The sequence below is a fragment of the Pezoporus wallicus genome, unplaced genomic scaffold (genome assembly GCF_028554395.1).
Source record: "Pezoporus wallicus isolate ANWC-B61680 ecotype Strahan unplaced genomic scaffold, APGP_CSIRO_Pwel_v1 contig_8542, whole genome shotgun sequence".
Classification (NCBI taxonomy): domain Eukaryota; kingdom Metazoa; phylum Chordata; class Aves; order Psittaciformes; family Psittacidae; genus Pezoporus; species Pezoporus wallicus.
Window position 1 is genome coordinate 5,181,341 of NW_026640148.1, and position 13,139 is coordinate 5,194,479.

A 13,139-nucleotide genomic window follows, 5' to 3' on the forward strand; every position below is an offset into this window, starting at 1 on the left:
TTGATACTGTCTTAAGCAGTGAAATTACTTAATTAGCATTCAATATTTTGTATCATCAACAATTAAAATTAAGCATTTGACCGATATAGAACAGATTAAATTAAAGTATCATCACAAATTGACACTACCACTAGCTTTTACAGGAAAAGGACCGAGCTCCAAATAAGGTAGGAACAATATCAGGATAGCAATATGTAATGGGGTAGGTAAGAACAGAAAAAGGATACTTTAGGCCTACAGATTTTTATTTAACTGCTCTCTAAAGAAAATAATGATGAGTATGCCTTATGATTTGGTTATGAAAAAACCCTCACAAAAATCTTTTTTTCTACGTATACCTATCTTAGTAATTGCTTAATTCTCACTTTTGAAAACGCAGACAGAGATCAGATTACCAATACTGTGTGAACAGCTCTGCTGCAGGTGCTCAGAATGATGAGGGCACAATCCCTCAAGTTTGGGTTTTTTTTGTCTGAAGGGCACTGGATGTATTTGTGTAGGCACATCTGTGAATGCAGGGAACTGTGTAATGCACACTCCTCTCTTCAATTGCTCTTTCTGAGCTGCTTTGCACTAAGCAGTCCTGCTTGCCTGTTTCCGATGGCTGATCTGCTGCTGCTGGGAGGCATTAGGATGTCATATGCAAGGGATTATAAATTACAGACACTGGAAAGAGCAGGCCAGGAATGAAAAAATCCTGTTCACAGAGGTCAATTGTACAAAAATACCAAGGTGCAGATAGATGCTAGAAACAATAAAAACAAACTCCTGATAGCAGAGGATTTTTTTTCCATTGGAGCTGAAAATATTCAGATTCTGCCCATCACTGGCCAAGTGTTTTGGGTACTGGCATTTGAAAGTTGGTATGTTTAACATTTTGCCCTCTCTGGCATTTCCCTCTGATAAGACAGCAGCTTTATTTATATTATTAGTGCTAATTATAATGAAGCTAGTACAGTGATATACCACAAAGAAAACATGGCTTAGTCAGAAAAATGACTGCTACTGCTGAACCCAGGACAATTACCCAGGCTTTTTATAAAGGAAATGCTGATCTACGAGACAAAGTTTATGTGTGTCCTTCCAACACGAAGATCTGGGAAACTAAGACTAAGATAACACAATCTTCAGGAACAATAACAGACAAACAGCAACAGAGAAATGTCTGCTTCCTACAGATAAGGAAAAAAATAAACTACTCAAACACATCATCTTATTTGCAACTTCAGTAATATTACTTGAGTAGGTGGCACATTATATATATGTAGGGAAAGTATTAGAATAGACTGCAGACTGAGGGAGGGGGCAGGCTGAGCAGCAGAGTGTCTCTTTGGATGATGGCTGCTGACAAAAATGCAAATGAAAATATTTCCTGCAGTCAGGCAACCTACCAAACCTCCTCTTTCCCCTCACCTTCCACCAGTCATTCCAACACTACTCATGTCCCAGCTGCTTTTAGTTCTCATGATGATTTTTTTTTGTTCCCCCCCTTGGGACTATATGATTGTCAAGATGACAGATGTGCTTCTGGGATCCTTGCTAGAAGGCTGGCAATGGGCACAGCTAGAACAAGTGAACAGCTTCTGCTGTCACTGCTTGGCTGACAGATGCACTGCAAAGAGGTAAATGAGGACAGAGACTGGCTTAATTATTCTACCTTTTCTCTCAGCCATGTGCCAGGTCTGCTGAGAGCCTAGTTCAGCAAAGCACTGCAGAACTATGTAATTTTAAGCCAATTCTTAGATACTCCAAATAGGTGGTAGCATATGATTTTTCTTTTTTTCTTAATCAAAGTTCAACACAGCAGCTTTCTTCCCCAAACACTCTCAACCTCAGAAAAGATTAATCAATGATGAACCTGAATTTCTGACTCACTGATTAAAATGCTTGTAATCTGCTACCAATTTTGGTCAAATATTTATTGCTGTGTATGAAAACTTTAGCACATTTCCTGAACAGTAACTCCTCATCACGCTCTTCTTATTGCGACAGAAGTTCAAAATAAACATCCTAACTGAAAAAAGCTTCAATGTCAAAACTGTGAACAGTGTGGAACAGATTGCATCATGCATTGGAAGCAAACTGTAGCTCTGTGTTTAAGAAAAAATAAACATGGTGAAAATCAGTGGGTATTAGTATTCAGTGTTGGTCAAACGCTTCTTTTTTACAGATTGTGCCAAAGGGTATGAGTGGATGCCAAAACAAATGAACACATAATGATTATAAATAGAGAAGTAAACATCTGAATAACAAATACATATGATGACATAACATATATGGGAAAGCATTCAGGTTGCCAAAATATCTTCAGAAATGTGCAGCGTGTATCTCTACACATGTAGGTGATTTGTCCAGAGAATAATTACAGTAAGTGATTTTCTTCATAGCCTTAGTGCTCTCTCTAGTCCCCTGTTCAACATGAACCAAATACCCATATACATAATTTAGTAAAAATTTTGAATCAATGTGAAGGACCCCAGAGCAGATAATAAAGTAACTTTTCCCTGTAAAAGATGTATTTAAAACTCCTAAGTTCATAACTAACATGTTGATAGTATAGGGGGGTTATTATAACTAACAATAACAATAAATATGTGCAATAAATTAAATAATTAGTACTATCAACTTCACGAAATCAGCACAGAAATGTACTTCTATTTCCAAATTAGGTATTGCAACACAAATTTCATATTGCAATAAGCATTCATACTAAGAAAGCAAAGCCAAATGAGAATGTATTTTCCTGACCTATCATTAAGCCTAGAGACACACTTGCAAAAGTCTACAAAATGTATTAACAGTATCCAAAATATCAATTACTAGCAACAAAATGTAAGTTCTAACATACAATACTGCTGAATAAAGGGAGATCCAAACTGAATTGCTTTGGTTCAATACTGTAGTCCAGAATCTCTTACAGGAAGCAGATAAGAGGCTTTTAAACCACTCCTGGGCACAAGCAAGATCAGCTGTGTCACCAGCTCCTGGGTGAGTGGGCAACTACATGAAAATAAGCACCAGGACTCCCGTTACAGACTCCATTAGCAGTCTAGCAATCAAAAATTGCATCCCATGGTTCAGAAGTCACCATTTGGCACTGCATAGTGCTGAAATGGTAATAACAGCACGCTTTCTTGCCAAATGACAGAACATCCAGTTGTGGTTTTGGGAGAGTTTTTTTTTTAGTGTATGACATTGCTACATTACTTAAGTGTTGTAAGCATTGGATAAGCCTCGTGTTTACAGTGGTGATTCAAGACAAACAGGTTTTCCTGAGGGGCTCAGGAGGAAGGTATCGATGCTGTTCCTTTATGCCCCACTTCAGCAAAGAACTTGAATTTTACTTAAGTTCAAGCATGAATTTAACCCTATGGGGACTGCATTAAACATTTGCAGAATAGAAGAGGAAAGTGAACTCTCCATTATTTTCTTGATATTTTGGCAGCACATGAATGGTAAAAGAAAATTAAATATAAAACGTGAATTAAAATCTTCAAAACTACTACTGTAACTATGTGATCATGCCTCTAAGTCATCAAGTGCTGGTCATCCAAATGGTTTCTAAGCTGACAAAGAAGATAATTTCTATACAGCCAGGTCAGATTGAAACCTATCATTTCCATTTAAGAAGTCACACAGTCAGAATCTATTTACCTCTCATTTTCTTATGTTATATATGTCCATCTCCCAGAATGGACTGACCACATCTTGTGTCTCAAAATGCTCTGCATTTTTAATTGAAAAGGAACCATTTTTATGACCAAACAAGATCTTTTGTGTCATGTGAAACTTTTTGAAAACAAAAGGTCACAAAACCAAAAAGTAATTATATAGGTTTTAGTAGTGCTTTTAATTTTTTTTATTGCTATACCATATATATATTTACTTATACATACTTGCCTCTAAAAATTTCTAAAAATAAAATGAACATGAAAACCAATTAGGTTCATAAAAGAAGAACTGGTTAAAAAAAAGGGATATTAAATGACAGGGTAAAATAAAAAAAGCATCATAGAAAATAGTGTATTGCCAAAATATATGTTGCTCTGAGGTGATTAATTTCTGGAGCTGGTCACTGATCCAGTCCTTGAGGCTGCTGAGCAGTCCTGTAAATCACTGAATACATTAAACACCGATTGCCACAGGCACCAAAAACAGTCAAACCACAAAATTTCCTGGCTTATATGTGAATGGGAGGTTGCTGGATCAGAAGAATCAGCCTCAGGGCACCATATACATTATTATAAAATGCTAAAAAATAATAAAAGGAACAATCAAATAATGAGATGGCATATCATTTCCATAATGTAGTATTGAAATTAAGGTGATGTGTGATAGGAAGTCCAACCACTCTCTTGACAAAAATGGGTAAGATATAAACATGCTGCATACTAGAAGAAATTGCTGGCCTTTGGAATTAGCTTAAATGCACACAGTTAGAATATCAGAATGATGTTGAGTTGTTTCCACAGCATGAGGCAATTGTATATGCAAACCCTTAAGAACGTTTAGTTCATCTTGAGTACATTACTTTATGTTCTCACATTCTTTCAAGTCTTCTTTTACAGTGATCAATTAAGGTGGCTGTACTTGTGCAGTTACAACTGCAACAAGACCTGATGTCACATTAGTGCTATCAATTTACAGCGTTTCAGATCACCCCTCAAGCAAGGCTGAGCTTCCTCAGTTTAAGAAGTTTCTATAGTGGGAATTTTCACAGGTGCCATTTCAATCATGCTTGAAATCCCATTACTAACAAAGTCTTCCTAGTATCTTAGCCGAGCTGTAGATTTCCCAGGATCACTGTCAGTGTTAGATAAAAGGTACAGGTGGAATGGCACAATTCAGAATGCCACAAAATGTTAAGAAAAAGATTCTAAAATCCTGCATTTGTATTAGAGAAATTTACACGAATTGATGAAGTAGGAATAATTCAGTTCAAGCAAAAAAGTAAGAAAAATCTAAGAAATTTCCCTGGATACTGAAGTATTCACTGCTTCGTTGAAAATGGGAAATCAAGCCCAGAAATACACTGAAACTGTAATACATTACTGACTTGCACAAACAAAGCACAAAAAAAGTGGAAGAGACCAGAAACAGACAATACTTAGTACACAAACAGTCTGCTGTGCGGTACGAGAAGACAAAGATGAGCCTTTGTTCTCTAGTGAGTACAGCATGAAAAACTAAGAAATGACAGTGCTAGTTTTTGACTGAGGTGTCTACTTTTCCTGAAGATCACTATTTGATCTCCAGAATATTTTCAAAGCAACTGTGTGAATTACTGAAATGGCAGTGTTCTTAACAGCTGAAAGCTCAGCAGTGAACAGTTACAAGTAATACTGTCAAATTAACACTGTCCTTACAGCGTTAAATACAGGGGCATCTTCTATGCTCACAGAAGTACACTTGAGATATTTTTCAATCTCTGCACAACCAAGTACATTTTGCAATTATTGGGGAAAGTCATTCAAATGTTTGGCCTTTTTACTCTCCTCAAACACTATGTTCCTTTACACTTTACACATTCAGTCTGTGAATGGACAGAGTGGGTAAATTGTAAATACTTGAGCTGAAAGTCTAAATCCAAACTCTTCTGGGGAAACAAAAAAAAAAAGCCCAAACAAAACCAAACACACAACCCCCATCCAACAAATTAGAAGCAGCTTTTAAAAATCTGCTCCATGAACTGTAGTTATACTTTATCTCGATGGGACAGTGCAGTTCTGTGGTCACTGACGTTCCCCATCAGCTCATGTTCCTTCAGTTCACAGCTAGAAAAATCCACCACCTGCTGAGAACTAAGCAAAATCAGTCTGAAATCTAACAAATGCGGTAAAGTCCTTCTTCTCCCAATTTATAACATCACTCCACTGTCCTTTACAGTAATGCAGTCAGTTTGAGATTCTCTTAGTTCAACATAAAATCAGCAACTAATTTTAGGGTGAATAAGCCTTAGAATTATTTTGATTGTGTTTACTTTTTAATATGGCAGTCCAGAATTTGCACTTCTATAAAGGAATTTGAAGTCTTTAACAAGGGCTAATATACTGTGTGTATGCTTGACGAAATTCTGCCATCTTAGAAAAAAAAGATAAAAGAATGCATTTGTTTTCTGTATTTGGTTGAAATCATAGAATCATAGAACAGTAAGGGTTGGAAAGGACCTTAAGATCATCTACTTCCAACCCCCCTGCCATGGGCAGGGACACCTTATGATGTTGAACAAGACTGGTCCCAACACCAATCCCTGAGGGACACCACTCGTTACTGGTCTCCAGCTGGACATTGAGCCATTGACCACAACTCTTTGCATGTGGCCATCCAGCCAGTTCTTTATCCACCGAGTGGTCCATCCATCAAATTGATGTCTCGCCAATTTAGAGACAAGGATGTCGTGTGGGACAGTGTCAAACGCTTTACACAAGTCCAGGTAGATGACATCAACTGCTCTACCCCTGTCCATCAGTTCTGTAGCTCCATCACAGAAGGCCACCACATTGGTCAGGCAGGATTTCCCCTTAGTGAAGCCATGCTGGCTGTCACCAAGCACCTTGTTGATTTTCATGTGCCTTAGCATGCCTTCCAGGAGAATCTGCTCCGAGATTTTGCCAGGCACGGAGGTGAGACTGACTGGTCTGTAATTCCCCGGGTCATCCATTTTCCCCTTCTTGAAAATGGGGGTTATATTTCCCTTTTTCCAGTCATCGGGAACTTCACCTGACTGCCATGATTTCTCAAATATGATGGCCAGCGGCTTTGCAACTTCATTCACCAGCTCCTTCAGGACCCGCGGATGGATCTCATCAGGACCCACGGACTTCTGCACATCCTGATTTTTAAGATGGCCTCGAACCAGTTACTGTCCTACAACAGTGGGCCCGAGGTCTTCATTCTCACAGTCCCTGCATCTGCCTTCCAAGACTTGGGTGGTTTGGTCAGAGCCTTTGCCAGTGAAGACTGAGGCAAAGAAGTCATTCAGAACCTCAGCCTTCTCCAAATCCTGGGCAGCCAGTTCTCCTGAGAGCTTCCTAAGGGGGCCTACATTCTCCCTAGTCTGTTTTTTATTTGCTATGTACTTGTAGAATCCCTTCCTGTTATCTTTAATACCTCTAGCTAAGTTTAACTCTAACTGGGCCTTAGCTTTCCTAACCTGGTCCCTAGCTTCTCTGACAATGCATTTATAATAGGTATTACTATGCTTACCAAATATACTAGAACCCAAGAAGATTAAAAACTATGTACATCACTGTTTCTCAACAGCTACTGCCCGTAATTGATGTCTGTGCCAATTCTAATATGCTCTGGAGGTACAGTATTCTAATTCTAATATGCTCTGGAGGTACAGTATTCTAATTCTAATATGCTCCGGAGGTGCAGTATACAAAGTATTTCCTTTGGCAGTAGCCTTATCCACCCATTTCTGTCCTACCATGGACCATGCTTTTGCCATTACTTTGGGCTCAGTATCTCATCCAATCAACTGTGAATTCCTCAAACTGTTGAGAATTGTGCATTTGTTTTTTTTTATCCCTCATCCTGGAATGTCAGGAAAGGTTCACAGGTTTTTTCAAATACAATTTCTATTCCATGTTCCTGGGCAACTTTATTATCATGGCATTCACAGTTCCAAAATCAAGGTACTGTCTAAATGGAATAAAAGGTATCATTCCTGATATTCTAACTGCAGGAATGTGATCCTAAGAATTGGGTTCTGAACATAGTTTGGAAAATAAATTTAGAGTGTGCTTTCTCTGAAAAACTGTTTCCATTAAATGGCAATGACAAACAGGATGGATCTGCTTTCCCAAGATATGACAGAGATATTGCAACTTAAATACGCACCACTGAAGAGTATTTATTCAAATTCAGAATTATTTTTAAATACTTAAAATTAATTAAAGTATATTAAAGATCCCACTGAAAAGAAAGTATTTGGGCTAAAAAAAAAAACCCATATGTCTAGCTTACTAAAACAAATTCAAGAGAAAAGTGATACTATTCACAAGATCATGAACTCTGACTGCTGTAGAACATACAAGCTAAGTATATTCAAAGAGCACTGAGCAACTATTTATATCTCCAGCTTTCTCTGATTAATCTGTTCTTTGATACAGGGAAAAGATGTGAATGTTTGTGATCTCCTACACCATGGGTATTTCTGCATAACTTAGTTCTCAGAATGATAAACAGGTAAGATCTTCAGCTGGTGGAATACTCTGACCTCACCTACAGAGTTCTGTGTGCTCCCTGAGGGGGGATGGATTCAAGCCTCACCTTCTTCAGTCTCCCTTTTTGAGGTCTCAAGAAGCATTAGAGGGAAGAGGCACTTTCCTCTGAAATTTTATTTTGACTAGCCAAAGAAACATGTAAATATGGGAATCACTGGCATATCTACTACGTAACTGACACTTTGTTATCGTTCATTTACCATTTTTGTGATACAGCTTTCCTTGCTAAAACCAGCAAGTCGGATAGAAAACAGGCAAAACCCACTATTTCATTTCTTGGAAAGGGATCTTTGTGTTGTCCAAACACCTACAGTGTAATAGCCATTGGGCAAAATTTTGGTTTAATGATGGAGTTTTCCAAGTACTGTCACAAGCTACTGTCCAAGTACTGTCATTGCCTTCTGCTACCTCATTAGATATGAATGCTAGCATTGCTCTAAAAACCAAATCTCCCACAGGAAAAAAAATCCTTACTTGTTAAACTGAGCCACTGAAACATCTTACAGAAACTTGAATTATCTTGGTCAAGCTACCTACAAAAATCACTGGGTAAAACAGTAACAGAAGCTTAATTCCTTTTTTATACATAGAATGTTTTAAATACTTTCTGTACGTATATAGAAAAACAATTCTCATTGTCTCACTATGCTGTGTGCATGTGCAAACATATGGGTATATAGATTTATAATGACAGCTTGCACAAACATCTACATTTATGTTCTGGTCTTTGATTCCAGGATAAACACACTTTCTTAAAACAGGATTTGGGGGGACAAAGTTTACATTTTCTGTATTTCTTGATGACAGCAATTACTTTTTAGTGCATGAACAATTGCTACTTACATTAACTTCTGTTATAGCAATATCAACGACGCTACCAACAACAATTAAGGCATCAAAAGTGTTCCATGCATCAGTGAAATAGTGCTGTTAGGACAAGCATTCAGCAGAAAGACCAAGAGAAAAACACAAACAGAAAAAAAGAGAAGAAAAGGACAGCGTTATAACACAGAAACACTCTAGGCTTCTCTGATGTACCACTATACAATCTAATCTTTCCCTTTCATTGCTAAAAAAAAAAAATGGCAGGAAAAAAAAGGCTATTTATTTCCCATATCAACATAATTGACCTGTGACTGGTCTGTACTCAAACTTTAGAAACATCAGATCAAAATCTGTGACTTGTCCAGATGATGAAAATAGTGGGGAGACAGAGAAAGAGTAGGGACTAGGGAAAGTAAGCTGGGGTATACTCACATCAGCTTCACTGAGAACGACGTCTACTATGCTGCCAATAACGATGAGGGAGTCAAACGTATTCCAGGCATCACTAAAATAGCCCTGAACAGAGCAGGCAGGGTGCAAACGTTTGTGATTACACATGAAATGTCAAATATTTGCATACTTCTGTTTAGTTTTGCATAAACAGAAATTAGTTAAACAAAACCTGGTGTCTAATGAGAAAACAAAACAAAACAAACAATATTGCCTACTGAAGGAAAAGCAACATATATGTGCATGTGTGTGTATATATATACTTTATATATATACATGTACAGACACACACACAGACACACACGCACGCACACACACGCAGTACACATGCATAATACACCATCATGTAAGCACAATGTTGGCAAGCAAGCCACCATCCAAAATTGATTTTAGACTTCTAGCATGGCTGAAAAGTTCTAACCTTATTAACCTAAGCAGCATAACAAAATCCCTTTAATAATATTTCCACAAGACCAAGCCAATTGAAACCTCCTTAACATTAATGACTGTATGATAGTCCTATCTAAGTGACTGGTAAAAATATTCACTGGGTCAGAGCTCATCACTGGTTAATAATGCACAATTAATGTTGAACTGTGCATAAATATTACAGAACTTATTTCATCTTCTAGTCATAAAATAGGTTTAAATAGGAACTCACACTACATTTGCCTGATTCTGTAACCAGTGAAGTCAGTGCTCAGAACCATCACAACTTGGAACAGTTTCTTAATGCTTTTAATGCAGCCAATCCAATGTCTGAAAATTCCTTTTCATAGTCTCCCTTCTGACATTTTATGACTTTAAATATACTCCCTACATGTATGTTACTGGCACATTGGGCTGCAAATTATTATAAAGTGCTATCATGCAATTAGCTGTCTATTGGCATCAAAACTGCATGTTTGAGCAAAAAAGATATATCAGAAGAAACCTTGAGGTAGGTTCCAGAATGAATCTGGCATTGGGAACACATCAAGATGTATTACTCTGTTTAGGGGAATTTTGCAGAGCCAAGACATGTAGATTTTCTGCTATATGTGGATTTTGCCTAGCTACTACTAAATTCAGCATTGCAAAAATTTCTGAACTTCTCCTTTTTCACATTCAGACACATTAATTTATCAGCTAACCGTGACTAAGGAATGTGCATTATGTGACAATGGCTGATATGTACCTTTGGTACGCATACATTCTCCTTTCTTGCTAATCAATTTAAAATTACTAACTTGTCAGCCACTATTGAAAATAAGTTTAGAAAAATGTTTAAAATTACAAGTGTGCTAATCTAACCTTATGCCTCGTTAGACTTATTATTAGTTTCTTATAAGATATTTCTAGCTGAGTAGCTGAAGTTGTTATATGTGGTGTTAGCACAGAAAAGCGAAATCAGCTACAATAGTTTCTAGATTTGGGTAATATTTTTCTCAAGATTTTAAATTGTTACAATGTCCTGTAACTTCACAGATTAAAGGTTACACTTGAGTGCATTGCTATTTCAAAAAAGAAAAAGCTAATTTCATGTGGAAATTTGCTCTTGGAGACAACGAGAGAGCTGCTACAGAAGACAACAGCTCTACAGCGTATTCTAGGAGAGTAAGCATTGAGCAGAGTCAGGAAAGCCACATTATGTTTCTCATGCTACTTTCTCAGCTCTTCTAAAGCAGAAATTGCTATAATCATTCCCTCATTTAAGGAAGGGATTTAAGAGGAAAACAGATCAGAATATGATAATTACCACAGCCCTTTGTGCCGCGTGCTTTGGTTCTTTTAGATTAACCAACAATTCCAATCTTGCGGCAAAAGCCAGTGTTCATGGATTTGGCCTCCTGAATGAAAACATCCGTTTCTGAGCTTCTGCACAATTCCCTATTCCTCCTTCCTTCCTCATCCTGCTTCACAAGAACAAGCCATTCTCAAAGTTCCTACTAAACATCATGCTGAACAATACTCAAATTTATAATCCTAAAAAATTTAGCAGCTGCCAACTAAAGAAGGGGAGCTACTCTCATAATAATATTCTTCCTGATCATTCATATTCCTTATTTCTCTTACTTAAAAGAGGTTTCCTTATGGATTTTAAAACAGTGGTATTTATATACATACACAGAATAAGAGACTACTGGCAAACAGCAAACTCATAATCAGCACAATCTGCAGCTGTGCCATCCATCTTCCTCTACCACGACCAGAAAAGGTCCTTCAAATAAAGGGTAATTTCAGCTATAGAAAAAGCTACTGTACTAGACATGCTACAATATAAAGCACTGAAAAAATAAGTTCATATTTTGATTTAATATAGCTAAAATACTTTATACATTTATTTTATGAAACCTTTTCCATCAGTATAGACAAATATTGTTCAAAGTAATACGTAAAGCGAAAGCATACAAATAAACAAAAAACTAAGAGAAAATAAAGATGGTTTTGGAAAAGGGAGGAATGGACAAGTCACAGCAAATAAACATCATGCAAAGAAGTTGTTTTCACCACTGCAATGACCAAGATCAGTTCACTTACTAGCCATCTTTCCTTTTTTCTTACAAAAATCTGATGTAAAACGACATGGAAAATCATTAAAAGTTTAAGTAACAGCTAGCTACCACGAAGCTGTACATACGGTAGGTGTTGATGGATTATTTTAGATTTCACAGCTGTATTTTGTTTTGTATTGTACTAAACCATGCTAAGGAACAGATTTTAGCAAATGTGAAGAACAATGTGAAGAAAAAATGCCTACTCTTTTAACCTACATTATGAAAAATTTGTTAATTAAGAAATACTGAAGGATAAAATCACAGATCCTAGACAGTATGTAGGCATAGAGAATTAACATCAAAATATGTCTCTACAGATCTACCACAGAAATATTTTAGTCCTTTTAGTACTCTATTAATAAGTTTAGGATCTCATTCTGTAAAGTACTCTGTGTTCCAATCTCCCAGTCAAGAATTGTGCCAGACACTCAGCATCACTTTTAGTATCTATCACTTATCCAAGTTTTATACATTTCACAGCTGGAAGGCAGCCTGCAGTACCTTGGTTTAAACAACACAATATCAGAGTAAGACTACCAATAATTTATAGAAGCCTTACGTTTGCATGACCAGCGAAACCAAAAGATCACAGTTTCCAAAGGATTTTTGTCAGCATATTAAGGGGACACTGTCAAGCAGATGAGATAAAATCTAACATGTTTTTCTCCTTAACTTTAAAGAGCAACTAATGGAGCTTTTATGTGATGTTTAAGCACCTTTGAAATTACTTTTAAATGCACTCAATTAATAAACAAAACCCTCCATTCTGCCAGACTAGACTAAGAAACCCATCAGTGACACAAATGAGGAGGAAATGAATTAGCCTTTCCTCATGGACCCTAAAGCAAAACATTAAGTTGGGTTTCAGACTGGTCTTTATTCAGATTGATCTTTATTCAGGTTATTATTCAGATTCATCTATTATTAAATCTTAATATAAGTTAAAGCAATTCATTGTTTATGCATGTATCTAGTTTAAAATTTAGATTACTGAAAGACATTCACGTTCTGATTACGACTGATAGCTGATTTTCAGTTATTACTGAACTATGTAATGTATGCTGCAAAAACGTGGGGCTTTTTTAACTGGATCTGA

General features: G+C 36.9%; 1 protein-coding gene across 14 annotated transcripts in view; it reads right to left on the reverse strand.

Annotated features, from left to right (window-relative positions):
• CACNA1D (calcium voltage-gated channel subunit alpha1 D) overlaps positions 1-13,139 on the reverse strand; it is a 188,297-nt gene that overhangs the window by 37,752 nt on the left and 137,406 nt on the right. For 6 of the 14 annotated variants that reach the window (XM_057417736.1, XM_057417737.1, XM_057417735.1 and 3 more), the window contains 2 exons: positions 9,489-9,572; positions 9,075-9,158 (listed from right to left, as the gene is read on the reverse strand). The exons of 2 other annotated variants lie outside the window; for them this stretch is intronic. In XM_057417736.1, the coding sequence (XP_057273719.1) occupies positions 9,075-9,158; positions 9,489-9,572 (168 nt within the window). The remainder of the gene's footprint in view (positions 1-9,074; positions 9,159-9,488; positions 9,573-13,139) is intronic. 6 more of the 14 variants (XM_057417742.1, XM_057417741.1, XM_057417740.1 and 3 more) reach the window with 2 other exon arrangements.